At 46.1% G+C, this 26,588-nt stretch overlaps 1 protein-coding gene across 13 annotated transcripts in view; it reads left to right on the top strand.

The window, feature by feature from the left end:
• The first annotated feature begins 18,198 nt into the window (after nt 1–18,198).
• LOC103720599 (ubiquitin carboxyl-terminal hydrolase 12-like) overlaps nt 18,199–26,588 on the top strand; it is a 36,673-nt gene continuing 28,283 nt past the window's right edge. For 12 of the 13 annotated variants that reach the window (XR_606200.4, XR_606201.4, XR_606199.4 and 9 more), the window contains exons 1-8: nt 18,199–18,381; nt 18,689–18,752; nt 18,969–19,116; nt 19,234–19,391; nt 20,031–20,296; nt 20,368–20,586; nt 20,669–20,777; nt 20,873–20,988. Coding sequence is in view for 7 of the 13 variants with exons in the window: in XM_039126038.1 (XP_038981966.1) it covers nt 18,352–18,381; nt 18,689–18,752; nt 18,969–19,116; nt 19,234–19,391; nt 20,031–20,296; nt 20,368–20,586; nt 20,669–20,777; nt 20,873–20,988 (1,110 nt within the window). In the remaining 6 variants the exon portion in view is untranslated. The remainder of the gene's footprint in view (nt 18,382–18,688; nt 18,753–18,968; nt 19,117–19,233; nt 19,392–20,030; nt 20,297–20,367; nt 20,587–20,668; nt 20,778–20,872; nt 20,989–26,588) is intronic. The other variant, XM_008810377.4, reaches the window with a different exon arrangement.

Here is a 26,588-nt window from a genome sequence, read left to right as displayed (position 1 = left end):
AATGTTTCATTAAATGAAAAGGAAAGGTGCCAAATTTGTGTTCAATCTAAACAACCTAGAAAACCATTTAAAATAGTAAATAGAAATTCCACTTTATTAGAATTAATACATTCAGATGTATATGATCTAAATGGAACTTTGACTAAAGGGGGTAGAAGGTATTTCATTACCTTCATAGATGATTATTCTAAGTATTGTCAAGTTTATTTAATGAAATCTAAAGATGAAGCATTTGAGATGTTCAAGACTTACAAATCTTTAGTAGAAAATCAACTTGACAAGAGAATAAAGATTCTCAGGTCAGATAGAGGAGGAGAATACACCTCTAATGACTTGAATGAATTCTATAGAGTTAATGGAATTCTACATGAAGTTACACCTCCCTATTCACCTCAGTCTAATGAAGTGGCTGAAAGGAAAAATAGGACTCTGCAAGATATGGTAAGATCTTTGCTTGCCAACTCAGGTTTACCTGAGGTTTGGTGGGGGGAAGCAATGCTTACTGCATGTTTTCTGCTTAATAGGGTTCCATTTAAAGGTTCTAATGAATCTCCTTATGAACTTTGGAAAGGAAGAAAACCTAACCTAAACTTTGTAAAAATTTGGGGTTGTTTGGCTAAAGTTAATATTCCTTTAATCAAGAAAAGAAAATTAGGACCTAATACTTTTGATGCTGTGTTTCTTGGTTATTCTCTTAATAGTGTTACTTATAGGTTCTTAGTCATTAGTTCTGATATTAATGGCATAGAAAAGAATACTATAATTGAATCTAAAGATGCTTCTTTCTTTGAAGATATTTTTCCATTTAAGGATAAAATAGAAAAGCATGTAATAAATAGATCTAATGATGCATCTTGTAGTTCACCATCTAATTCTCTAATTATTCCTAATAATGAAAATGAAAATGAACTTAATGATATTAATGAACTTGGTAAAGGGAAAAGAATTAGGAAAAAGAAAGATTTTGGATCTGATTTCTATACTTTTATGGTTGAAGATGATCCTAAAACTTATAAAGATGCTATGAACTCATTAGATTCTATGTTTTGGAAGGAAGCTATTAATAGTGAAATGAATTCACTTATGACTAATAAAACATGGTTTTTAACTGACTTACCACCTGGTAGTAAGGCTATAGGTTGTAAATGGATATTTAAGAAGAAATTAAGACCTGATGGTTCTATTGAAAAATACAAAGCAAGATTAGTTGCTAAGGGTTTTTCTCAGAAAGAGGGTATTGACTACTTTGATACATATTCTCCTGTAACTAGAATAACCACAATTCGTACTTTAATTGCACTGGCTTCAATCCATAATTTGATAATTCATCAAATGGATGTCAAGACTGCCTTCCTTCATGGTGATTTAGAGGAAGAGATCTATATGGATCAGCCAGAGGGATATGTGGCTCAAGGACAGGAAAGAAAAGTTTGTAGGTTAGTCAAATCCCTCTATGGTTTAAAACAAGCTCCTAAGCAATGGCATAGGAAATTTGATAAAATAATTGTTTCTTATGGCTTTAAAGCAAATGAATCAGATAAGTGCTTATATTCAAAGTTAGAAAATGATTCATGTATTATCTTGTGTTTATATGTTGATGATATTTTAATTTTTGGTACTGATATGAATATGGTGACTGATATCAAAACTTTCTTGTCTAATAATTTTGATATGAAAGATTTAGGTCAGGCAGAGGTAATTCTTGGTAACAGGATTACCAGAATACCTGATGGTATAATTTTTGATCAATCACAATATATTGAGAAAATATTGAAGAAGTTTGATAAGTACAACTGTAAACCAGTGAGTACACCTTATGAGCATGGTTTGAACTTGAAGTGCAATAAAGTGATCCAGTGGCCCAAGAGAAATATGCTCAAATTATTGGGACACTGATGTATGTTGCAAATACAAGTAGACCTGACATTTCTTATGCTATAGGAAAGCTTAGTAGGTTTAATAGTTGCCCTAGTCTTAGTCACTGGGAAGCACTGGATAGAGTACTTAGATACTTGAGAGGTACAATGTATTATGGTTTACATTACTCAAGATTTCCCACTATACTTGAAGGATACAGTGATGCTAGTTGGATCACTGATTCAGTGAATCGAGTAGGAACTAGTGGATACATATTCATGTTGGGTGGTGCAGCTGTTGCTTGGAGATCATCCAAATAAACTGTGATCACAAGATCCACTATGGAGGCTGAGATTGTAGCCTTAGATTCTGCAAGTCAAGAAGCAGAATGGTTTAAGAATCTTATGTCTGAAATACCTATTATGGAAAAGCCTATACCTGCTATCTCTTTGTTATGTGATAATGAAGCTGCAATTAATACTTGTAGAAATACTGAGTATAACAAGAGAAACAGAAGACACATTAGTGTGAGACATAAGACTATTAGATACCTAATTAAAAATGGTATCATAACTTTGGAATTTGTTGGATCTAAAGATAACCTAGCAGATCCTTTAACTAAAGGACTGGCTAGAAGCAAAGTCATAGAAACATCAAAGGGGATGGGACTGAAACCCATAAGGAATCATTGACAATGGCAACCCGACCTATTCTGACTGGAGATCCCAAGATGAAAGGTTCAACGGGAAAAACAAGTTGTTTAAATGATTAGTTAGCACTATTATAAAATGACTTTATGTCATTTGGTCTCTCCCTGTGATGTGAGTGCTAAATACAGCAGAGATATACGGAAGAGTTTAAAACTCTGAATGAGTCCGAGTCTATGGCAAGGTGCCGTGCTGCGAGCACCCTTGGAGGACTCACCTATGTGAGTGTGACTGTGTGGCCGCAGTCTATGGGGATAAGGGTTTAACCCCTAGAGCACTCATGAAACTGAGATATTGGTGCATAAGGCCAGAAAAAGCACCACCTATAATGAACCCAGTATTTGCATTTGTCATGGGTGAAGTATATAGAAATCTGAACCAAAGGATTTGGTTCAAAGCTTTTTAGCTACCACTATACCTTTCAGATGAAAATATACTTTCACTAGGTAAAGGTTCAAAGCCGCAAGCTACCTTTATTGAAGTCGTGACATAAACAAGCCCGGTTTGACTATTTTTTATTTTATAAAGTTTTGAAAACATTTTAATCAGGTGGGGGAATGTTAGATTTTTATTAAATAATGATTAAAAGTTTTCATACTTAAAATATATATATTATACATATATGTTAATAAGGGAGTTTGGCTTGGTGGTTGGTGTGTTGTTTGGGTGGGGATGAGATAACAGGTTCGATTCCCATTCCCTCCTTTTTATTTCTATTACGTAAAGCTGGGTTTTCTTGTGCTCGTTGGGATGTTCCCTCCTTGTCCGAGCCGAGCTCGGTTCTCTTGTGCTCGTTGGGCCTGTGCTTGTCCGAGCCAAGGTTCTCTGTGTCTGTGCTTGTCCGAGCCGAGGTTCTCTGCAGCCGAGCTGGACATGTGCTTGTCCGAGCCGAGGTTCTCTGCAGCCGAGCTGTGCCTGTGCTTGTCCGAGCGAAGGTTCTTTGCGCATGTGCTTGTGCTCGCTGGGCCCTGCCCCTGCTCGTCCGAGGTTCTGTGTGCCTGTGCTCGTCCGACCCACCTCAACTGAAGCGCGAAGAGCCGAGGCCGAGGTCGGACCACAGGTGTGATGAGCCCAGAGGAGCCGAGGTCGGACAACGGGTACGATGAGCCAAGAGGTGCGTGGGTCATGCCTCGCACCCATAGCACGAGGAGCCACGTCGCTTCCTCGTTAGCACCTCTTCGCAACCAACCTCGCATCCGCTGGCCATACTCCCAGTGTTTTTTCAAACTTTCTTACCGGTTTCGACCGTTGGATCGTTTTTGGGTCGCGTCTGTCCCGAAGAAGTCTATAAATAGACCTCTTCGGATTAGACAGGATATAAAAAAATTGAAAACAGAGAACTTCTATTCTCCCTATTTGCTGTTTTTCTTTCAATCAACGGGCTTGCTGCATACTGATTCTGGGTTCGAAAGCTTCTTTGATCCGTGCAAATCATTGAGGCAGAAGGAACAGTGCGAGAGGCTGTTGTATCTCAGGAGTAGAACGCCATCCAAGCCTAGTGCACTGTAAGGCGGCGAAATCTACTTCAAGGAAAGTGACCAACATACCACGCCTCAGCATCTCGGGTTCCATTTTTCCACTTTCTCTATTTATTTTCTGTAAGCCTATTTCTGCCTATTATTTGTTGAAGTAGAGTATTATAGATTTAAAATTTTCTGGGACAGTATATTTCCAACACTTTATTGGTTGGGTAGGGATACTAGCCCTCTAATCTCGACATAAACCAATCCAATCAGGTTTTAAAAATTAGAATCAAAATTGATCCAAATCTATTTAGAATACGAACCAAACTGACCCAACAATATCACTTCAGCAGCTCCTTGTCAACCCAAATCACACTTTAGACATGATAAAATAGTTGGTCAAGGAAAGCTACGAGATGGCCTAATGGCATTCTTTTACAAAATATCATTTAATTGAATATTAAATATTTTCCATCAAATTTACTTAATTAAATATATAAAATATGTATACTTATTTATTTTTTATGTAAAAACAATTTGCTTTGGACATTATCCTACCATTATATGCCTAATCTCATGTGAATGCATACATACTCGATGCACACTTAATGAATACATAAATACTACAAATCTATGTACTCCTATTTTTTTTTTGTACAAGTATATTCAAAGCAAGATTTTATTTGGGCCTAGATCTTGATTTCTGTCATTAAAATGATAAAAAGAAACCTTGACCGTTGTCTCCGTTGAACATCTACTAATCTCCACATATCAGCCGATCACATAAAAATATAATCATCAAGAATTTTGTTATCTTCCTTTTGCTCACTTAAAATGAATATTTAATTAATAAATCTAAAATTCTTACTTAAAGCAAGTACCAGTCTTGATCTAACCATATAGATATTGTTGCTGGAAATTGGACCCGGGGGCCGCCGCGAAGCCCGGGGAGGAGGAGCTCCGCCGCCTGAGAGGGCGGACGGCGGGGCGCCGGCCGGCCGCATCCTCCGCTGGGGAGTGGAAGAGAGCAAAGAGGGGTGGTGCGTCCAGTCCTGTCCTGTCCTGCAAAAAAGCCGGTGGCCGGGCTCCCCGGCGCCGGCCCTCCGATGCTTAAGTCAGAGGGAGAATATGTGGAGAGAGCAGGCAGGAGAGCATTTGGATCAGATAAAGAAGATGAAGAGGATGATGTCCTCAATTGTGTCTGTATTGTTTGCTTCTTTTCACCCGGTCTAGGAGGGTTCTCTCCGGGGGTCCCCCCATTCCCTTCTCCCAGGTTTTCTTTTATAGAAGAGGATTACGTTACCTGGGAGGTGGCAGGGAATTTGTCTCTTTTCGTCATAATTGGGCACGATTTGGCCCATTAATGGCGTAGTGGAGAACGGGACCGAATCAGACCGGAACCAGGGAGTTGTCACGGTCGATCGGACCTGTTGGAGTGGTTGAACCGCCGGCTGTGGTGGGCCTGGGGTCCGTGGATGGTAAGTGCATTTATTACCGAATGAACCGACGGTCAGGGAGAGCCATACGCTTTGATGGTTCAGTGATCCGGAGATCGTCTTGAGCCGTGTTCATTAAATGACTGAGTACATTGGAGACTTGAGGGAGCCTCATGCATTAATGGCAGGTCGTGCCGAATACCTGCGGAGATCTTATGCCTTGATGGCTTGGAGATAGTGGCAGGTTGTAGTAGAGTCGCGTGTATAGCCGCCGGACCTTTCGAGAAAGCTAGGCGGGGAGGAGTATTAGTTAAGGCATCGGCTCGGCAAGAGTGCCGAGCCGAGCTGGTCGCCCAGAGGGGCGCCCTGTGGCGGGGTTGCTTCTAGTACTTCTGGTCGACGCCCTTTGGGCGAGCACCTTCTAGCCGAGCGCCTCTATTTGGCGCTTTGTCTCTGGTCGGCGCTTCCTAGTTCGAGCGCTTCTCTGGTCGGCGTTCTTCTGGTCGGCTCTTTCTAGCCGAGCATCCCTACTTGGTTATTTTGGTTGGGCGCCTCTTGGCGCTCTCTCTGGTCGGCGTCCTTTAGTCGAGCGCTTTTTCGGTCGGCGTTCTCTAGCCGAGCGCCTCTGTGGCGGTATAACTTGGGGTTTTTCTCCCAACACTACCCCCCGACTTCCGAGTTCCAGTTGGCTACCAGCTGGAGCGCGGGAAGTAGCCTCGGTTGGGTCATTTCGGGTTCCGAAAATTTTAATTTACTGCGCATTTTGAATTATCGGAAGCTTCGAGGTGCCTTTAATAGGCGGCGTCTCTTCTTTCCCGAAAAGCCTCATTATTGGGGCACCTTTCGCGAAGCGTCCTCGCGTCGTGGGCTCATGATGGGGCCACACGATCTTCGATTGCGGACGCCTTTCCGCACGATCCGATGGGGGCGCTTCAATGTTCGAAGCGCTGGCTCTAATTAAATGCGTCGTTCTGTCTTTTAGACCGACACGTGTTATCATCTAATTGGAACAGAGCGTTTTCTTTGCTGATCCGGGCCATTGGGGAGGTCTATATAAACCCTCCCCTGGCCTTCCGTCCTCTTTCTTATTGCCTTCTGCTTCCAGCTTTCCTTCTTCCAGTCTTCCTCAGACCGAAGTCCCTTTTCTCCGGCATCTTCCTCAGGTCCCCCTTCTTTTTTAATTTCTTTTTTTTTGCAATGGGTTCTCTTCCCAGTGAGGTTGAGTCCACCATGAGCATCCTGGAGGTCGAAATGACCGAAGAGTGGTTTTTCCCTCTTCAGGGGTTCCGTTTGGAGCCCGCCAGGCGAAGGGATCGGATAACCGATCCTCCGGTAGGCCGGATTGGAGTGCACCTGGAATCACTCTGGGCCGGCCTCCGATTTCCTCTTCACGGCTTCGTGAATGAGTTGCTGACGGTATGCCAGTTGGTTCCGGCGCAACTCACTCCGAATGCCTGGAGGACAGTGATGGGCTTCCTGTCACTGTGTTTACTGTAGGGGATTCCGACCTCTGTCAACGTTTTCCGGCGACTTTTTATCTTTAAGTCGAATCCGGGAGACGGGGAGTGGCTTTACATCGCCCTTCGGGCGGGTCGGCCACTCTTTCATGGTGCCCCCTCGTCCATTCATGGCTGGAAGGAGAAATTCTTCTTCCTTGGCTCTGAACGGTCTTGGGGGTTTGACCCCAGGTGGGGGCCAGCCCAGCTTAAGTCTATCAACAGGCCCCCCCAGCTTTCTCCGCGTGAGCAGGGGATCCTCGACGCCATCCGCAGTCTCGGGGACGGCATCTTACTGAACGGCCTCATATGTGAGGACGCTTTGGTGAACGTGGGCTTGAGCTCGGCGCATCCCCACGGTAAGTAATTACAAGATGTCTTTTTATTTCCCTACTGTTCTAATGTTCTAATCCTTTTTGCCTTTGCAGATATCGCAAAGATGGTGACGAAAAGCGAAGTCCTCTACGCCCGCTTCCAGAAGAGGGCAGCCGAGCTCTCGGGCGAGCCCACCGAGCCGAGGAAGAAACGGAAGGTCTCGGCGACCCCAGCGCCCCCGGCGGCAACGGTGGCCGAGGCGGGTCCTTCTCGCCCCGCTCACTCCGAGGCGGGCCCTTCTCAGCCCGCGCGCCTCGAAGCTGGTCGGAGGGAGGGCGCGGATTCCGGGGGCTCGGGCTCCAGAGAAGCCTCGGTGGCGCCCCCATGCCCAGCGCCTTTAGCGCAGATTCCTGGTCGGCAGGACGCTTCAGTTGCCGACCAGGGGAGGAGTTCCGCGGGTCCCGTGCTTGCACGCCCCGCTATAGTTGTGCGGCGGTCAAATTAGCCGCTCATTCGACCCCAACCCCCTAGCTCCGAGCTGGGGAGCAGTCAGGGAGCCTTGGGGTCGGCTCCGCCTAGGCCAGCCGATGCTGGCCTTCCGGGCCCATCGGGCTTGGAAGAACGGGTGCCCCTCGCACCCACCTGGTCGGTATTCGAGGGTGATTCAGCCCTCGAAAACCCTCGAGTAGCGCGTGAGATATTCCGGGTCGCGCTGCTCCCAGCCGACTGGGCCGCGATGCAGTCCATGAGCTACAATGCTTTCATGGACATTACCCACTGCAACGTCGTCCGGGTAAGTAAAATTTTCCACCTGTGTAATCTGTATAGGTTTTCTACTAGTGGCGCCTTATGTTTTTCTTTTCGTCTCTTTTACAGCATTTGCACGAGACGGAGATGCTGATGCACCTAGTCCAAGAATACCGGGAGAAGGCCCGGAGGTGCCAGCGCGGTTATGACGAGGCCCAGGCGAGGTACCTAGCCGCCGAGGCGAAGTACCAAGCCGCCGAGGCCGAACATCAGGTGCTCCAGGAAAAAGTTGGAGCATCCGAGGAGGGGGTTCGAGCTCTTACCGCAGAGCTCGATGAGGAGAAGGGCGCGCATGCACTGGCGAGGTCCGAGCTGCGCGCCGCAGAGGCTCGGTTGGCCCAAGCCGAGGAAGCGCTGGTCTCCCGTGAGCAGGAGGTGGGGAATGCCCGCGTTCGCCACTTAGAGCTCGAGCGGGAGCTAAGGGACCTCGAGCGGAAGGCCACCTATCATGAGGCTCGGGAGCTCGAGGCTCGGGAGCAAGCCCAGAGCGCGGTGGCGCTCTTTCGCGAGTCGGAGGAGTTCCGCGACCTCTTAGCAGAGGAGGGCGTGAATGGGCTGATCCAGGGCTTCCGGGACTTCCGCAACCAGCTGCGGCGGCTCCTCCCGGATTTTGATGTAAACTTGCTCCGACCGGGAGCAGGAGTCGAAAGGCCGGAGGCGGAGGCAGAGGCAGAAACTCCGGGGGCCGACCAGGGAGGTCTGGCCGAGGCGGCCGGAGCCGTCCCGGAAGTTGCCGAGGTCGCCTCCGAGACTATTCCTATCGCTGTCGAGGCCGAGGAGGTCCCGGCTGTTGAGCCCGCCGCCCCCGACACTGCCGAAGCCGAAGTGGTCGAGCTCGAGCCTTAGAGTGTAATTTTGTTATTTTTAAGTCGGGAGTCCCCGCATTTTGTAAGGGCCGAGCCCGAATCCTTGTAGCCTACGGGCCTTTTTGAAATGAACACATAATTTTGGAAACTATTCTGTTATAGTCCCAAGTTTTTCTGCTCGGATCCATTTTAGGCTCCAAGGAGATGGGCTCTATGGCCTCTAATTTCGCCCGCCACAGGGTTTGGGTTTAGGTTCAGCTTGCCGAGCTTTATTGCTCAGACCTTCGACCAGCGGCATAACAACGCTTATGCCAAAGGGATTTGGGCTCGGAGAGTCTTTCCGAGCTTAGTCCAGAATTCGATCGAGCCCTAAGGCGGTCTCTAGGACTTAAATTTTAGCGAGGCTAGTGAACTCTGGGTCCGAGCCTTGAGTTATCGGGGTGGACCAGATTCTTTTCCAACAAATGGGTTGAATACTCGTCAGCTCGTGACGGGGATTCCCCGGGCTTAGTATAATAATGTGCTGGTGTCATGAGCACTTCTTCGCCGAGGCGATTGAAAATGTTCTGCTCGGAGTCCACTCTTTGGGGACATCGGTAGAGAGAAATCCCAGGGTAGATAAGTAATGTAAAAGCATTAAATAAACGGGTACCTTGTACCGTGTGCGTCCTTGCGCCGAGGCGACTGAAGACGCTCCTCTGCTCGGACTCCGTTCTTTGAGGATGTCGGCAGAGAAATCCAAGAATAGAATAGACAATATAGAGACATTAACATTAAGTAAATGGGTACCCTGTACCGTGTGCGTCCTGGCGCCGAGGCGACTGAAGACGCTTCTCTGCTCGGACTCCGTTCTTTGGGGACGTCGACAGAGAAATCCAAGAATAGAATAGATAATATAGAGACATTAACGTTAAGTAAATGGGTACCTTGTACCGTGTGCGTCCTGGCGCCGAGGCGACTGAAGACGCTTCTCTGCTCGGGCTCCGTTCTTTGGGGACGTCGACAGAGAAATCCAAGAATAGAATAGACAATATAGAGACATTAACGTTAAGTAAATGGGTACCTTGTACCGTGTGCGTCCTGGCGCCGAGGCAACCGAAGACGCTTCTCTACTCGGACTCCGTTCTTTGGAGACGTCGACAGAGAAATCCAAGAATAGAATAGACAATATAGAGACATTAACGTTAAGTAAATGGGTACCTTGTACCGTGTGCGTCCTGGCGCCGAGGCGACTGAAGACGCTTCTTTGCTCGGACTCCGTTCTTTGGGGACGTCGACAGAGAAATCCAAGAATAGAATAGACAATATAGAGACATTAACGTTAAGTAAATGGGTACCTTGTACCGTATGCGTCCTGGCGCCGAGGCGACTGAAGACGCTTCTCTGCTCGGACTCCGTTCTTTGGGAACGTCGGCAGAGAAATCCGGCGATGGAGAATGAGCCGAGCTCGTCGGTTGAAGCCGGCGGACAGCGAGCCGAGCTCGTCTTGGTCAATGAAGACCGCATCCCAACGCATCGGGGCATCCCGATAAACCGGGGCATCTCGACGTCTCGAGGCATCCCGGCCGAGGTCGGGGTAGGAGCACGAGCCGAGCTCGTCCGGTCAGAGAGGACCGCTACTCATAGTCGATGGAGCACGAGCCGAGCTCGTCCGGTCAGAGGACCGCTACTCATAGTCGGTGGAGCACGAGCCGAGCTCGTCCGGTCAGAGAGGACCGCTACTCATAGTCGATGGAGCACGAGCCGAGCTCGTCCGGTCAGAGAGGACCGCTACTCATAGTCGATGGAGCACGAGCCGAGCTCGTCCGGTCAGAGAGGACCGCTACTCATAGTCGATGGAGCACAAGCCGAGCTCGTCCGGTCAGAGAACCACTACTCATAGTCGATGGAGCACGAGCCGAGCTCGTCCGGTCAGAGAGGACCGCTACTCATAGTCGATGGAGCGCGAGCCGAGCTCGTCCGGTCAGAGAGGACCACTCCCCGACGTCTCGGGCCATCCCGACGAATCGGGGCATCCCGTTGCGGCGGGGCATCCTGACCGTGGTCAGGGTAGGAGAACAAGCCGAGCTCGTTGCCGGTGGAGAGCGCGCCACGAACTCACGAACATCTTCAGGGAGCCCGCGTAGGTACTCTATCATCCCGAGGCACCGGGGCATCCCAACCGTGGTCAGAAAAGAAGAATAAACCTGATGGCATGAGATAATTAGGAGAATTGGTGAGCTCGGAATAAGCACGCAAACCATCAGTTTATTGTAAAATGAAATTCATAGAATGAAATTCAATGGTTGAATAATGGGGAACCTCTTAGGGTTCTACTGGTGGTACACGCGGAGATTTTCAGAGCTCTAACTCCGCGGAATGGGAGTCCCGTCTAGGGACTCTAGCTTATAAGTCCCGGGTCGGCGGATGCGCGTGACTCGGTATGGTCCTTCCCAATTCGGGGCCAGCTTCCCCTGCTCAGTTGGTCGGGAGGCTTCAGCTCTTCTGAGGACAAGGTCCCCTGGTTTGAAAGATTTGACTTTGACCCTGGCGTTGTAGTACTGAGCTGTCTTTTGCTGGTACCTTGCCATACGCACTCGGGCGGCCTCCCTTGTTTTCTCGATCAGGTCGAGGTTGCCTCTGAGCTGCGAAGAGTTGGAGCTGGCATCGTGGTGCTCGACTCTTGGAGAGGGGAGCCCAATCTCTAGTGGAATGACGGCCTCCTTCCCATATGTTAGGTTGAAGGGGGTCTCGCCGGTGGGGACGCGGAACGTGGTCCGGTAAGCCCACAGGACATTGTACAGGTCTCCGACCCATTGTCCTTTAGATTCGTCGAGCCTGGCTTTGAGACCCTGCAAGATAGTACGATTTGTTACCTCGGTTTCTCCGTTTGTCTGAGGATGCGCGACCGAGGTGAAGCGGTGGTCAATGCCAAGCTCGGAGCAGAACTCTCTGAAATGGATGTTGTCGAACTGGCGACCGTTGTCAGAGATAAGGATGCGGGGAAGCCCGAATTTGCAAATGATGGACTTCCAGACGAAATCCCGCATCTTCTGCTCGGTGATCCGGGCGAGGGGCTCGGCTTCTACCCACTTTGTGAAGTAGTCGATGGAGACGACCAGGAACTTCCTTTGCCCGGTGGCCAGTGGAAATGGCCCTAGAATGTCAATTCCCCACTGGGCAAAGGGCCAAGGGGAGCTGATAGAAGTCAAAGGAGCCAAGGGCCGGCGCTGAACATTGGCGTTCCTTTGGCACCGGTCGCATCTTTGGACGAAATCCATAGCATCCTTCTGGAGTGTCGGCCAATAATATCCTTGGCGCAGAATTTTATGGGCCAATGCTCGCCCTTCCAGATGGTTTCCACAAATCCCTTCGTGGACTTCGCGCAGGGTATAATTAGTTTCCGTTGGGCGAAGGCATCTAAGGAGGGGAGAGGTGAAGGATCTCCGATAGAGCTTTTCCTCGTATAGTATGTACCGGGTGGCGAGTCGCTTGATTCGGCGAGCCTCTCATTCATCAGCGGGGAGGGTTTCGTCTTGCAGATAGCTGATGAGTTCATCCATCCAGCTTGGCTCGAACTCGGTGCAGAGGGTCTGCTCGGGCTCGTCTGTGCTGGGCTTTTGGAGATATTCCAGTACTGCCTCTTTGGGAAGCTCGCTCATGCGAGAGGACGCCAGCTTTGATAGCTGGTCGGCCCTGAGATTCTCCGACCTGGCAACATGTTGAATATGAAAGGATTCCAAGGTCGAGACGAGATCCCGTACCTTCTGAAGATACTTCTGCATGGTCGGGTCTCTGGCTTCGAAGCCGCCCACAATTTGGTTGACGACGAGCTGAGAATCACTGAAGGCCTTCAAGTCCTTCACTCCTAGCTCTTTGGCTAGCTTAAGCCCGGCGACAAGTGCCTCATACTCCGCCATGTTATTTGAAGCAGAAAATTCGAGGCGCAAGGCTTGCTCGGCGACCACCCCCTCCGGGCTGGTGAGGATAAGTCCCGCTCCGCTACCCCCCGAGTTTGAAGAGCCATCGACATGCAGAGTCCATGTCAAACTCGGGGTCTGCTCCACTGGTGGCTCAGGTTCAGGCTCGACCTCATCCGGTATGGTGCACTCGACTATAAAGTCTGCGAGTGCTTGTGCTTTGATCGCCGGTCTGGGCCGGTACTCGATGTCGAATTCCCCGAGCTCAATGGCCCATTTAGTGATCCGACCCGCACGATCCGATCTCTGCAGGATCTGCTTGACCGGCTGGTCAGTCAGCACAGCCACTGTATGAGCTTGGAAGTAGGGTCGGAGCCTCCGAGCCGAGATGACCAAAGCATAGGCGGTTTTCTCAAGCTTGGAGTATCGGGTCTCGGCGTCCCTTAAGACCCGACTGGTATAATATACTGGCTTCAGGAGTTTGCCCTGCTCTCGGACCAGGACCGAACTTACTGCTACAGGGGAGACAGCTAGATACAAGTAGAGGAGCTCACCCTGTTGAGGCTTCATGAGCAGGGGAGGGGAAGCCAGTAGGTGCTTGAGCTCTTCAAAAGATTGCTGGCACTCGTCCGACCACAAAAAGTTCTTCGGCTTCTTGAGGGCTGCAAAGAATGGAAGGCAGCGCTCGGCCGAGCGGGAGATGAATCTCCCGAGGGCTGCCACTCGGCCCGTGAGCCGCTGTACCTCTTTGACCGTCCTGGGAGGCGTCATCTCTTGGAGGGCTCGGATCTTCTCTGGATTGGCCTCAATTCCTTGTTGTGTAATGATGAAGCCGAGGAATTTGCCGGAGGTGACCCCGAATGCACATTTAGCTGGGTTGAGCTTCATCTGGTACTTTCGGAGTGTGGAGAATGCTTCATTGAGGTCGGCTATGTGGTCTTGCGCCACCTTGCTTTTCACCAGCATGTCATCCACGTAGACCTGCATGTTTCGGCCTATTTGGTCTTTGAAGATCCGGCTGACCAGCCTTTGATAAGTTGCCCCGGCGTTTTTCAAGCCGAATGGCATCACTTTGTAGCAGTAGGTTCCCTCGTCGGTGATGAAGGCTGTCTTTTCCTCATCTTCTGGCGCCATGCGGATCTGGTTGTATCCGGAAAAGGCGTCCATGAATGCCAGCAGCTCGTGACCCGATGTGGAGTCCACGAGCTGGTCGATGCTGGGAAGTGGAAAGCTGTCCTTCGGGCAGGCTTTATTCAGGTCGATGTAGTCCACGCACATACGCCACTTCCCGCTGGCTTTCTTGACGAGGACCACATTGGCGAGCCATTCCGGATAGGATATCTCCCGGATGAAGCCGGCTTCAAGGAGCTTGCCGACCTCCTCGGCTGCTGCTCGTTGTCGTTCAGGGGCGGCGCCTCGCTTCTTTTGTCGCACGGGCTTGCAGGTCGGCTTCACCTGAAGCCGGTGGACCATGACCTCCGGATCTATCCCCGGCATGTCTGCAGGCGACCATGCGAAGACATCCATATTGTCCCGTAGGAAGTTGACGAGGCGACTCCTCTCGTGTTCGCCAAGGCCAGAGCCGACCTGCACGGTTAGCTCGGGAAAGTTCTCTCATAAGGGAACTTGAATTAACAACTCACCAGGCTCTACCCGCTCTTTCTGGGGGTTGACCCGTGCCTCCATAACTTCAGTTGAGGGCTGGTCAGTCGTTGGGGCAGGCACCTCGACTGGTCGTCTTGCCTCGTGGGTCGCTAGGTAGCATCGTCTTGCCACCATTTGGTCCCCTCGAACTTCACCGACTCCCTGGCTGGTAGGGAATCGCATCAGCAGGTGGTGAGTTGAGACCACTGCTCGGAGGGCATTGAGTCCTGGCCTTCCGAGGATGGCGTTGTAAACCGAGGGCAAGCGTATTACAAGGAAGCTCATACCCACGGTACTTTCACGAGGGGCGAGCCCGGCCGTGACCAGAAGGTCGATCTCGCCCTCTACTGGGACTGAATCCCCAGTGAATCCAACTAGCGGACCATTCATCCTCCGTAGCTGTTCTTTTGTCATCCCCATTTTACAATAAGTACCAAAATACAAAACATTCGCCGAGCTTCCATTATCAACCAGGATGCGTTTTACATCAAATTTATTTATGATCATGGAGATGACCACGGCATCATCATGGGGAGTTTCGACTCCCTCTAGATCATCATCTGAGAAGGAGATGGCTTCAGAGATGCGCAGGCGCTTCGAGGAGGCTTCTTCCCCTAAGGCTTCCCCAGCCGAGGTCCCGCCTCGGATAGTGTTGATGACGCCGGCGATGGGCCTGTTGGCATTTGAACCTTCAGGCTGTGCTGCTCCTTTGGCTGGCTTCTTCCCTTTACGCCGGCCTTGCACAAACCGATCGAGCACCCCTCGGCGAATGAGTGCTTCGATCTCATTTCGGAGCTGATAACAATCCTCGGTATCATGGCCGTGATCCCGGTGGAAACGGCAATACTTCCGGAGATCACGCCGGATTCTGGTGTCTGGCTTCGGAGGTGGGAGCCGGATGCAATCCCGACTCTCAATCTCCATGAGGATTTCAGCCCGAGGAGCATTGAGGGGAGTATACTTTTCATACCTCCCTTCGGGTGCACGGGCCTGCAGTGGGAATCTCGGGCGGAGTGGTGACCTCTGCTGTGGCGGTCCTCTCAACCGGGGTGGACTCTTCGGGCGGGGCGGATTCTTAGCTCGTCGCGGAGACGGGCTTCTGGGCTGGCCGCGCTCCTCGCGACGTCTCTTCTTGGGGTTCTGCTCGGTCCCGCCCCGCCTAACCGCTACGGCCTCTTCTGCCTTGGCATACTTCCGCGCCCGAGCGAACATTTCGGTGAGGTCCGTGGAGAAATTCTTCTCGATCGAGAAGAGGAATCTGTAGGACCGGGCTCCAGTCTTCAACGCCGACATGGCGATTGACTGGTCAAGCTCCCGGACCTCCCATGTTGCGGCGGTGAACCGGTCCAAGTACTCCTTGAAGGATTCTCCCTCCTTTTGTTTGATATCAAGGAGGGAGTCGGATGTCCGCCGCTGGGGCTGGCAGGCGGCAAAGTTGCCAGCAAATTATCTGCCGAGCTGCTCAAAGAAAGAGACAGTACTCGGCTTCAGCCCGGTGAACCAAAGCCGGGCTGGCCCTCGGAGTGTCGCCGGAAAAGCTTTGCACATCATGGCCTCCGAGGCTCCTTGTAGGGCCATTAAGACCCGGTAACTCTCCAGGTGGTCAAGGGGATCAGCCTTGCCGTTGTAGGGCTCCACCTGGGGCATCTTGAACCGTAGTGGGACCGGTTCATCTTCGATCTCCGGGGAGAAGGGTGACTTCGTAGTGAACTCGAAGTCGTTATCACGTCCTGATTTTCTCCCGTGGAGTGCCTGGATTTGGCGCTCCAGCTTCTCGACCTTCTTGTCGAGTTCATCATTCTGGAGGATCGCTGCAGCGGTTCGTTCGAGCGCAGGTTGCCCTGGAACCGACTCAGCTTCTGAAGGCTGTGGCTAGCCTCCGTAGCCTCTGGCTGGGTGCTCTCTCCAGAGGGAGGCCTGGACTTGGGAGTCCTGACCTCGAAGGGGAAGTCCGCTTGTAGGAGGCTCCAGTTGAGCTGGAGCCGGAGGAGGCGGTGCCGTTGGGATGCCCCTGGGTTGCAAGCTTTGGACAGCGGTAGCCAAGGCTTGCACTTGTTGCACCAGGGCATCAAACTGCTCCGGCCGAACTTGAGGGGTTGACTCGGCCGGAGGTGGTGAGTTCCGGACGGAATGCTCAGGACTGGGTGGAGGACGTCGAGAGGCATTGGAAGCCCCTTTGCTTCTTAGCTTCATGGCAGCGAACTCGGTCCCTTCCTCTAGCGCCAACTGTTGCTGGAAATTGGACCCGGGGGCCGCCGCAAAGCCAGGGGAGGAGGAGCTCCGCCGCCTGAGAGGGCGGACGGCGGGGCGCCGGCCGGCCGCGTCCTCCGCTGGGGAGTGGAAGAGAGCAAAGAGGGGTGGTGCGTCCAGTCCTGTCCTGTCCTGCAAAAAAGCCGGTGGCCGGGCTCCCCGGCGCCGGCCCTCCGATGCTTAAGTCAGAGGGAGAATATGTGGAGAGAGCAGGCAGGAGAGCATTTGGATCAGATAAAGAAGATGAAGAGGATGATGTCCTCAATTGTGTCTGTGCTGTTTGCTTCTTTTCACCCGGTCCAGGAGGGTTCTCTCCGGGGGTCCCCTATTCCCTTCTCCCAGGTTTTCTTTTATAGAAGGGGATTACGTTACCTGGGAGGTGGCAGGGGAATTTGTCTCTTTTCATCATAATTGGGCACGATTTGGCCCATTAATGGCGTAGTGGAGAACGGGACCGAATCAGACCGGAACCAGGGAGTTGTCACGGTCGATCGGACCTGTTGGAGTGGTTGAACCGCCGGCTGTGGTAGGCCTGGGGTCCGTGGATGGTAAGTGCATTTATTACCGAATGAACCGACGGTCAGGGAGAGCCATACGCTTTGATGGTTCAGTGATCCGGAGATCGTCTTGAGCCGTGTTCATTAAATGACTGAGTGCATTGGAGACTTGAGGGAGCCTCATGCATTAATGGCAGGTCGTGCCGAATACCTGCGGAGATCTTATGCTTTGATGGCTTGGAGATAGTGGCAGGTTGTAGTAGAGTCGCGTGTATAGCCGCCGGACCTTTCGAGAAAGCTAGGCGGGGAGGAGTATTAGTTAAGGCATCGGCTCGGCAAGAGTGCCGAGCCGAGCTGGTCGCCCAGAGGGGCGCCCTGTGGCGGGGTTGCTTCTAGTACTTCTGGTCGACGCCCTTTGGGCGAGCACCTTCTAGCCGAGCGCTTCTATTTGGCGCTTTGTCTCTGGTCGGCGCTTCCTAGTTCGAGCGCTTCTCTGGTCGGCGTTCTTCTGATCGGCTCTTTCTAGCCGAGCATCCCTACTTGGTTATTTTGGTTGGGCGCCTCTTGGCGCTCTCTCTGGTCGGCGTCCTTTAGTCGAGCGCTTTTCCGGTCGGCGTTCTCTAGCCGAGCGCCTCCGTGGCGGTATGACTTGGGGTTTTTCCCCCAACAGATATTATAATATTTTGGCACTCTCCAAAATATCCCCACCTTCCATTCTAGCCAATAAATCGAGATCCCTGGTCATCTTTGGCTTCCTTCCACCAAGACAAGCGAAATCACGGCTTTGAAAACAAAAACAGGGCTGGAACTGAATTCGTTTCCACAGAACGCCGTAATTAACCGACCATTCCTATCGAAAAATTTCCCGTTTGTCATTTCGGAAAAATCCTCCGGATAAACACTAGAATGTTTATTTTAATCCACGCTACCGTCCGGACTTTGGACTTCTACTGTGGATGCGAGCCCCGCCGGGAATTCCCTGAATGCCCCTGCTCCATATAAAACCCCGCGGCCTTTCACCGAACGCTCGTCTCTGTGTCGTCGCTCGCTCTCGCTCTCGGAGAGCTCCTTCTCTTCGTACCCTCCGCTGCCTTCCCCTACCCCCTTTTCCCGTCCTCCGCCGGCGATCCTCCTGCCGGATCGGCTTCTCCAGCGCCAGTCGGCGCATCCATCCATGACTATGGTGACCCCTCCCCCTCTCGAGGTATCCGTTCCCGAATCCCTATCCCTCCCCTCCCCTCGTGTAAATTTTTAACCTAAGAAACCCATTTACCATGGCCTCTAGATCCTTTGGTCTTTCTTTATACGCTGTGTTTCTTCTGCGTTCCGTGGTGATTCTTCCTGGTTTTCTAGGGTTTGGGGTCGGTTTCGGGGCACGGGATTCGGTTGAACTGGGATATCTATCGATTTCGCATGTGTTCGATTTCTAGTTTTTTTCCTTTTTTCTTTTGTTGAGGGAATGAGTGTGGGTTTCCTGGATCTGAGCGCTGATTTGTGCTTCGGTTTGGCAGCAGGAGGACGAGGAGATGCTGGTTCCCCATCCGGCGCTCACTGAAGGACCCCAGCCCATGGAAGGTAACGAAACTCTTATCTTTAATTTGCTCGGTCTGGTGGTTGAATCGAGTTCCTGTTGCACCGGAATTTTTTAGTTTTCTGTGTGTTATGATCAAAAAAACTGTTTCCTGTTTTTGTTTTTTTTGTTGTTTTTAACGAGGGATGATTTAGGGTTTTACTTTGTTTCTTTGTTTGGTTGTTTTTTTTTTTGCGCCTCTGATCGTGTTTTTGCTCTAGCACTGCAAACGGAAACTGCCACGCCGGCGGAGAATCAGCCAGTGGAGGATCCTGCTGCATATAGATTCACTTGGAGGATCGAGAATTTCTCCAGGTTGAACACCAAAAAGCACTACTCCGAAATTTTCTTTGTCGGGGGATACAAGTGGTAAGAATCTGAACTCTTTCCTGCCTGTTGATTATCTTGTTCTCTGCACATGGTACAGACTAACCTAGTTAGGACGTCGACTGATGTAAGTTCTGATGTTTGCATTGCTTAATATAGGCGGGTGCTGATTTTTCCCAAGGGAAATAATGTAGACCACTTGTCTATGTACCTGGATGTTGCTGATTCAGCCACCCTGCCATATGGGTGGAGCAGATATGCACAGTTCAACCTTGCTATTATTAATCAAATCCACAGCAAGTACTCAATAAGAAAAGGTATGCCTTGTTTTTCCCATGATATTTCTATTGTTGAATTGCTTAGATTATGGTGACCTTTTTTTCATATGTATGTTAAACTGGTTAATGCAATACTGGAGTTTGCGGTTGCTGTCTTATCATAGTAGAGCCTTCCAATGTTTCTCCAAATTCCAATGTATTGCTAATCTAATTATACTGATCCATTTAAGCTTGCATTTCTATTGACTTGGACCACATGATAAGGAATGGACAAGAGAAAAGTGCTCTGTTGGGTTCTTGAAATAAAATGTTTTCCCTTCCTGTTCATTGCTTATAAATTTTTTAAGATGCAACTTTAAGGAAGCAACCAAAACAAGAGGTCAAACGGCAATTGCCACATGGGACAAAATGATCCTTTTGATTAATTCATAAAACATTGTGTTTGCAATGTAATAGGAACTTTAAACTTTGAGGCTGCATTGAGTTGTTGCTGTCAACATAAAAGGGAAAACATGGTCCAATACTTTTTAAAACTGTATGTGCTGCAAGTCTCCATGGAACTTTACTGTAAGAGGAGGTTACTATGGGCTTGCACACACTTTCTCCTATAGGAGAAACACTTTCTCCTATAGCGGTTTATTTGTGAATGTTCTTGACCTCTATTCTTTTCCTCTGCAGACACACATCACCAATTTAATGCACGGGAAAGTGATTGGGGTTTCACTTCATTTATGCCTTTAAGTGAACTCTATGACCCAAGTAGAGGATATCTTGTGAATGATACATGTATAATCGAAGCGGAGGTTGCTGTTCGCCGGGTGGTTGATTACTGGAGTTATGACTCAAAAAAAGAGACAGGTTATGTTGGTCTTAAGAATCAAGGAGCTACTTGCTATATGAATTCTCTTCTTCAGACTCTGTACCATATTCCTTACTTCAGAAAGGTATAACCCACAACATATGCCCATTTCACAAGATGCTGAAAATGCTGATTATCGTGGATTGTGAATTTCAGGCTGTGTACCACATGCCTACAACGGAGAATGATATGCCATCTGGAAGCATTCCTTTGGCTCTGCAGAGCCTATTTTATAAGCTTCAGTATAGTGACTGTAGTGTTGCTACAAAAGAGCTAACCAAGTCTTTTGGATGGGACACATATGATTCTTTTATGCAGCATGATGTGCAAGAACTTAATAGGGTTCTTTCTGAAAAGTTAGAAGATAAGATGAAGGTATGACTTTTATACTAATATGTTTCTCATTTTCCATGGTCTGTTCTACTTAAATAATCATAACTTCTTGACATTGTCCCAGGGAACTGTTGTAGAAGGCACAATACAACAGTTATTTGAAGGGCACCACATGAATTATATTGAGTGTATTAATGTTGACTATAAATCCACAAGAAAAGAGTCATTCTATGGTATGTAACTGCAGGGCATCTCCTGGCATCTGCAAGTTTTGGACCCTGCCATTCTTTTGTTCTAATATGCATTATCTTGACTGCTTTCTTTGCAGACCTTCAGCTTGATGTTAAGGGCTGTCGTGATGTTTATGCTTCATTTGATAAGTATGTTGAAGTCGAGCGCCTTGAAGGTGATAACAAGTATCATGCAGAACAATATGGTCTACAGGTTAGTTGAATTTAAATTTTGTGGCTTTTAAAGCCACTACTTATGTAAAATTCAAAAGGCTATGCATCTCATGGATGTATATTTTAACATGGGGCATTCTGTCTTTTTGGGGGAGATGAACTTGAAAAGTTGCATGATATTTGTATGTATATATGCATTATATATACAGATCGGATGTCTATGCTTTATAAGATAAGTTTTCTAAAGTCAAGTGGCTTGAAGGTGATAACAGGTATCCTGCAGATTATTATGTTGTAGGTTAGCTGTATAGCTTTTAGAGTTACATTTTAATTAAAATTTGAAACGCTATACATTCATATTTAGATTTTAACAAGGGCAGGGATGGGCAGGGTATTCATGGCTCTAGATCTTACCTTTTAATTAAAATTTGTTCATTCTGTCTTTTTTGGGGTTCCTAGCTTAAAAAAGCTACATTTTGTTATCTACACATACATATATTTGTATTTGTGTGGGTGAGTGGGAGCATGGATGGGTGTGGTTGTGGGCATGTGTGTGTCACGGCAAAAGGTTCACTGATTCATGACACCTTAGAGATACATGCTTATGCATTTTTTTTTTTTGTACATCGGCGACTCACACACAACGGGTGTGGGTGCAGCCCATAAAGTCAGAATACATGCTTATTCATTGATGGGCCTAAGTGGTCACAGAGAAATTAGGGAATAAGTAACTTGCTACCTTGCTGTCCTACCATAGAAAACAGGACAAAAGTGAGCATTTTAGTTGATTGAAGGTAAGAGAGTAGGCTTTCTAGGTTCTTCCTAGGGATTAGAGAATAGGGTTTGATGTTAGGAAGACGGTTCTTATGGTTTAAGGTTAAAGTTGTGGGTTCAATATTGACTTAAGATCAAACTTTAAACCACTCTACATATTTTGCTGTATAAATAGGGATTTGATAAAGAAAAAAGAGAGACAATAAATTAAATTGATTTGGAGAAGAGTAGAGAAAGAAGATATATAGAGAGGTGTTGAGAGAAAACACTTTCTTAATAAGTGAAAACCAAATGATTAAATATATTATGAAAAGATGACCTGGGGCCCAAGTAACTTGATGACCAAGGAAGGCCCAAGTTCAGGGCTAAGCAACCCAAGAACCATGACTAATAAAAGAACAAACAATTACAGACCTAATACATAAACAAATTTGAACCATATGAAAATTTTCATGTTTAGCTATACTCCATTGAGACCCCAAGTAATTGGATGAGGGCTTGAATAATTAGAATAAAAATCGTGACTTATGATCCTAGCCTTTGGCTTCACGTTTTATAGAATTTTATAACCATTTTTGGTGTATCATATAAAAATGAAAGTACCAATAGTGGATTTTAAGATTCCTTGGATTGGTGAGAATTCCCAAATCATTCTTGTTGAACAAATGCGATACTGTAATTCAATATTATAATGGCAGCAAAACATCATCAATAATTCTTAATTTTGTTTTTTTTGATGCATATCATTTTTTCTCCTCTTGCTTGTATAAATTGACCTCCATAAATGTAGTGTTAGTTCCCATTTCAGACTACGGTGCTATATATCTAGTTACTCTCAATGTTACATGTATCTCATCATCTCTACCACTTGCCTTCCTACAACCTCCCTATATCTTGACCTGAAACATCACTAACACCTTCAAACATGTGGGCGCATAATGTGTGTGTTAGATACTGTACTCTAACTCTGTTTCCCTAGATGTATAAGTTGACCTCCATAAATGTAGTGTTAGTTCCCATTTCAGACTTCGGTGCTATATATCCAGTTACTCTCAATGTTACATAGTCTCTTCATCTCTACTACTTGCCTTCCTACAACCTACCTATATCTTGACCTGAAACATCACTAACACCTTCAAACATGTGGGCACATAATGTGTGTATGTTAGATACCATACTCCAACTCTGTTTCCCTAGATGCATGTCTACCATAGCATGTAGAACATTTACAAAACTAAGCATATAACTTCCTCCAACTCTGCCCACCTACCTACCTCTATGCATACACAATTATGGAAACACTTGCCTATCTATACACAAGCAGCCAAATGCAAATATGTGTGTATGGTTAGATGTATATCTACATCAATACTTGTGTATGTATGTAACATATATGCCCTCCAATTCGAGTTGGGCACCTAGTACATGTAGACAGCTGTCTAGCTAGCTTGCGAGCTGGCTATGCACACATGCATGTACACACAAACACATATAAATGCACACTAGCAATTGGGCATGTGCAATGCACATTTTCTAGAAAAAAAATAATGACTTCCAAACTAAAGATAACAGATTAAAAATTTTAAACTAAATAATCAAAGAAAAAACAGTTAGATAAATCTAACGTAAAATAAATATTATAACACAACATAGAAAGTAGAATATAAAAAATAGAGAACAAAATATTAATAACAGGCTAGGAATGATGAAACATATTAAGTAATTGAAAAGGAAAATGTAAGAAGCCTATAAAACTGAAAATACAAAATAAAAACAATCATAAATGGAAATAAAATTTAAAAAAGGAAAATAGCTGAAAAATAAAACTGAAAATGCAAAACAAAATCTAAAAAGCAAGTAAACAAGTCAAAAAAGAAAATTACAGAATGAATTTGGAAAAATAAATAACAGACACAAAACAAAAATTTAAATAACATTAACAAAATCAAATTATAAACTATAAGAAATTAAGTAAAATAAAAATATAAGATTAATTGAAGTAGAAAAAAGGAATGGAATAAATAAAATAATGAAATACAAGACTAAATAATAAAACTAAAAGACACAAGACAAGATAAATAGAACTAGAAAATTCAAACTAAAAATACAAAATAGAAAGTGAAAATAAGAAAGAACAAACAAAATTACTCACTTAACATACAAGATATAAAATCAAATTAATATCATATTTAATACAACATGTATGTATATGCTGAAAGTTTAAATTATTAGAAAAATAAAATAACATATGTAGTCTTTATGAAAGAGGTTTAAGAATAGGTTTGATGGAAAAAGGAGGGAGAGATTTCTAAAGAGGGTGGGTGGAGGGAGGGGGAGGTGCATGGAGCATGCATGAGGGAGAGAGATTGTGGAAGGTGGATCTTTTGGATCGTGGAGAATAATATTGAGATTATAAAAATCAAAACAAAATATTGATGATATTTTTGGAACAACATATGATGGATTGAATAAGGAAAGGAATGTTCCGCAATTTCAAATTCCTCTTTTATATAGGATAGATATATTAGATATGCATATATGTGCTTATGTACATATATATGTACATATGTACACATACATGGATACAGATACATTTGCACATGCATTTATGAAGATTCTTATATGTGTATATACATGCCAAGGTTTGTGAAATTGGTTTTTACTGGCTTTATGGAGTTTCAGTTTTGCCAGTTTTGGTTTTTTTTGATGTTTTGCACGGTGTTTTAGCATTTTGGTCAAAAATAACAAAATATTAAAAAATAAAAAAAAGAAAATAAAAAAGGAAAAAAGGTTATTACGTGACATTCTAGAGTGGTTTATGTTATATGGGTTCTTTAGTTGTGTTAGTTTTGTTAATCGTAGGCTGAACTTGATCCTACATATAAGTGAAATCATCATGTTTACTGATTCTTTGTAACTAGGATTGCGTATACTGCTTACTTGAAACCTCAGTTATTCAAACATTCATTATATTTAGTAGTCATTAACCTTTTCTGGTGAAAACTTTATTTTTGTTAAATATTTTGTGTTTAGTTTTTGCAATAATCTTTGTACAGTACTATAATTAGTGCCATGTTGTTGGTCTCGGTCACCAAAGTTTTCTTTATTATTTAACCTTTCATTTAACTGAAGAAAAAGAAAGAAAAACCACTAAAAATTGGGATTATATAGCATGTGTGAATAAATAAATAGATAAGTGATTACAACATGGTAACGAACAACAAAACAAAATTGAAGAAAAAGGTTTGTATGTAGTTTTGCTGAGTTATAGCTGTAATTGACCGGAACCTTTCAAACTAACGGAACCTGAAACTGGGGTTTAGTTTCGGTCAAGTCTTGGCCAAAATTGTTTACTTTCAGCTGGAAATGATAGGTTTCATCTGAAACTTGAAACCTTAATGCACACAAATACACGTATATACCCACTAAATCTTTTGACCTATCATCATACATAAATACAAAAGTGCAAATAGACACTGTTTACATATATACCATCTATCCATCCATGTATCTATCTATCTATCTATCTGTATGTATGTATGTAAATACATAAATGCAGGTTCATGCGTATGTGTGTGTGTAGGCGCGCATGCGTGTCTTAATGTATACATACATATATATGTATATGTATATATGTATATGCATACATACTAGGACTACAAATAGGTTGGGTTGGACTACAACATGTTTGATCTTGACATGACCCGATTTCATATTCGGATCATGATTTTGGACTCAAACCAACTCATTAGTTTATCAGGTTGGGTTGGGTTGGGTTCATGGAAAGGATTGTAGACCTACCGGGTCATTTGGGTTGGTTTAGGGTCAAGATGACCTGGACTCAACCAGAAATGTTGGGGTTCAGGTCTAGATCGCAGATTTGCTGTTTGAGTCACACATTTGGCTATTCTTTTATAGCTAAAATATAATAATTTGTATGTAAATACAAAATCATTAAAAAATAAAATTTAAAGGTGCCAACATAAACTTGAGTTTTCATCAAAAAAAATTAATTTCATCCAAGTAATTGGTCATTCATAAATTTATTGACTATGATTTTAATATATATATATATATTTATTTTTATATATTGTTATACTTGAAAGCATTATAAATAAGAATCCACCAAAGCAAATAATGAAATATGAATGTTTAAATAATTTAAGTGAAAATAGATAAGAGGAGATGTAGTTGTTGAGATGAAAACAAGGAAATAGTTTAAATGAGAGTTCATTTATTCAATGGGAAAAGATATTTAGAGTGAAGGAAAAGGAGATTTACATGATTCGGGTTTTTGGGTCGATGGAATTGGGGTCAGGTCAGGTCAAGCTCATTTTCTGTTGACCTATATTAGACCCGGATGATATACGAGCTGGTTTGGGTCGTGTCGGGTTGAAAAGTGAGACCTAGATTCTACCCGGAATCTAGGTCTGCTTCAATTTTTTAAACTTGACCCAACCCACGGGGCTTCAAAGATGGGTTGGGTCTAATTGGGTTGGAACTAGGTCGGGTCATGGGTTGACTCACCTATTTGCAGCCCTAATGCATAGACACGTATGCTCATGTGTGGGCACATGTATGTATGTATGGATGGATGATGGATGGATGGATGTATGCATGTGAACAAACGAGTGTAAGTTTATGTATGTACTTGTATGTGTGTGTGTGTTCACCCACACGGCCACACCCACCCATATACATATTATACATAAACATAATTGTAATCAAGTATGTCTATGTGTGTATCTATGTATCTATATATATGTACACCTACACCCACAAACATGCATATACATGAACATAAATACAAATATCAGATGCTTTCATGTATAAATGCTCACGTTGTTCTTCTTCAATGGGCTTAAC

The sequence above is a fragment of the Phoenix dactylifera genome, chromosome 4 (assembly GCF_009389715.1).
Source record: "Phoenix dactylifera cultivar Barhee BC4 chromosome 4, palm_55x_up_171113_PBpolish2nd_filt_p, whole genome shotgun sequence".
In the NCBI taxonomy this organism is placed as follows: Eukaryota; Viridiplantae; Streptophyta; class Magnoliopsida; order Arecales; family Arecaceae; genus Phoenix; species Phoenix dactylifera.
This window is presented reverse-complemented; position numbering and strand designations above follow the sequence as displayed.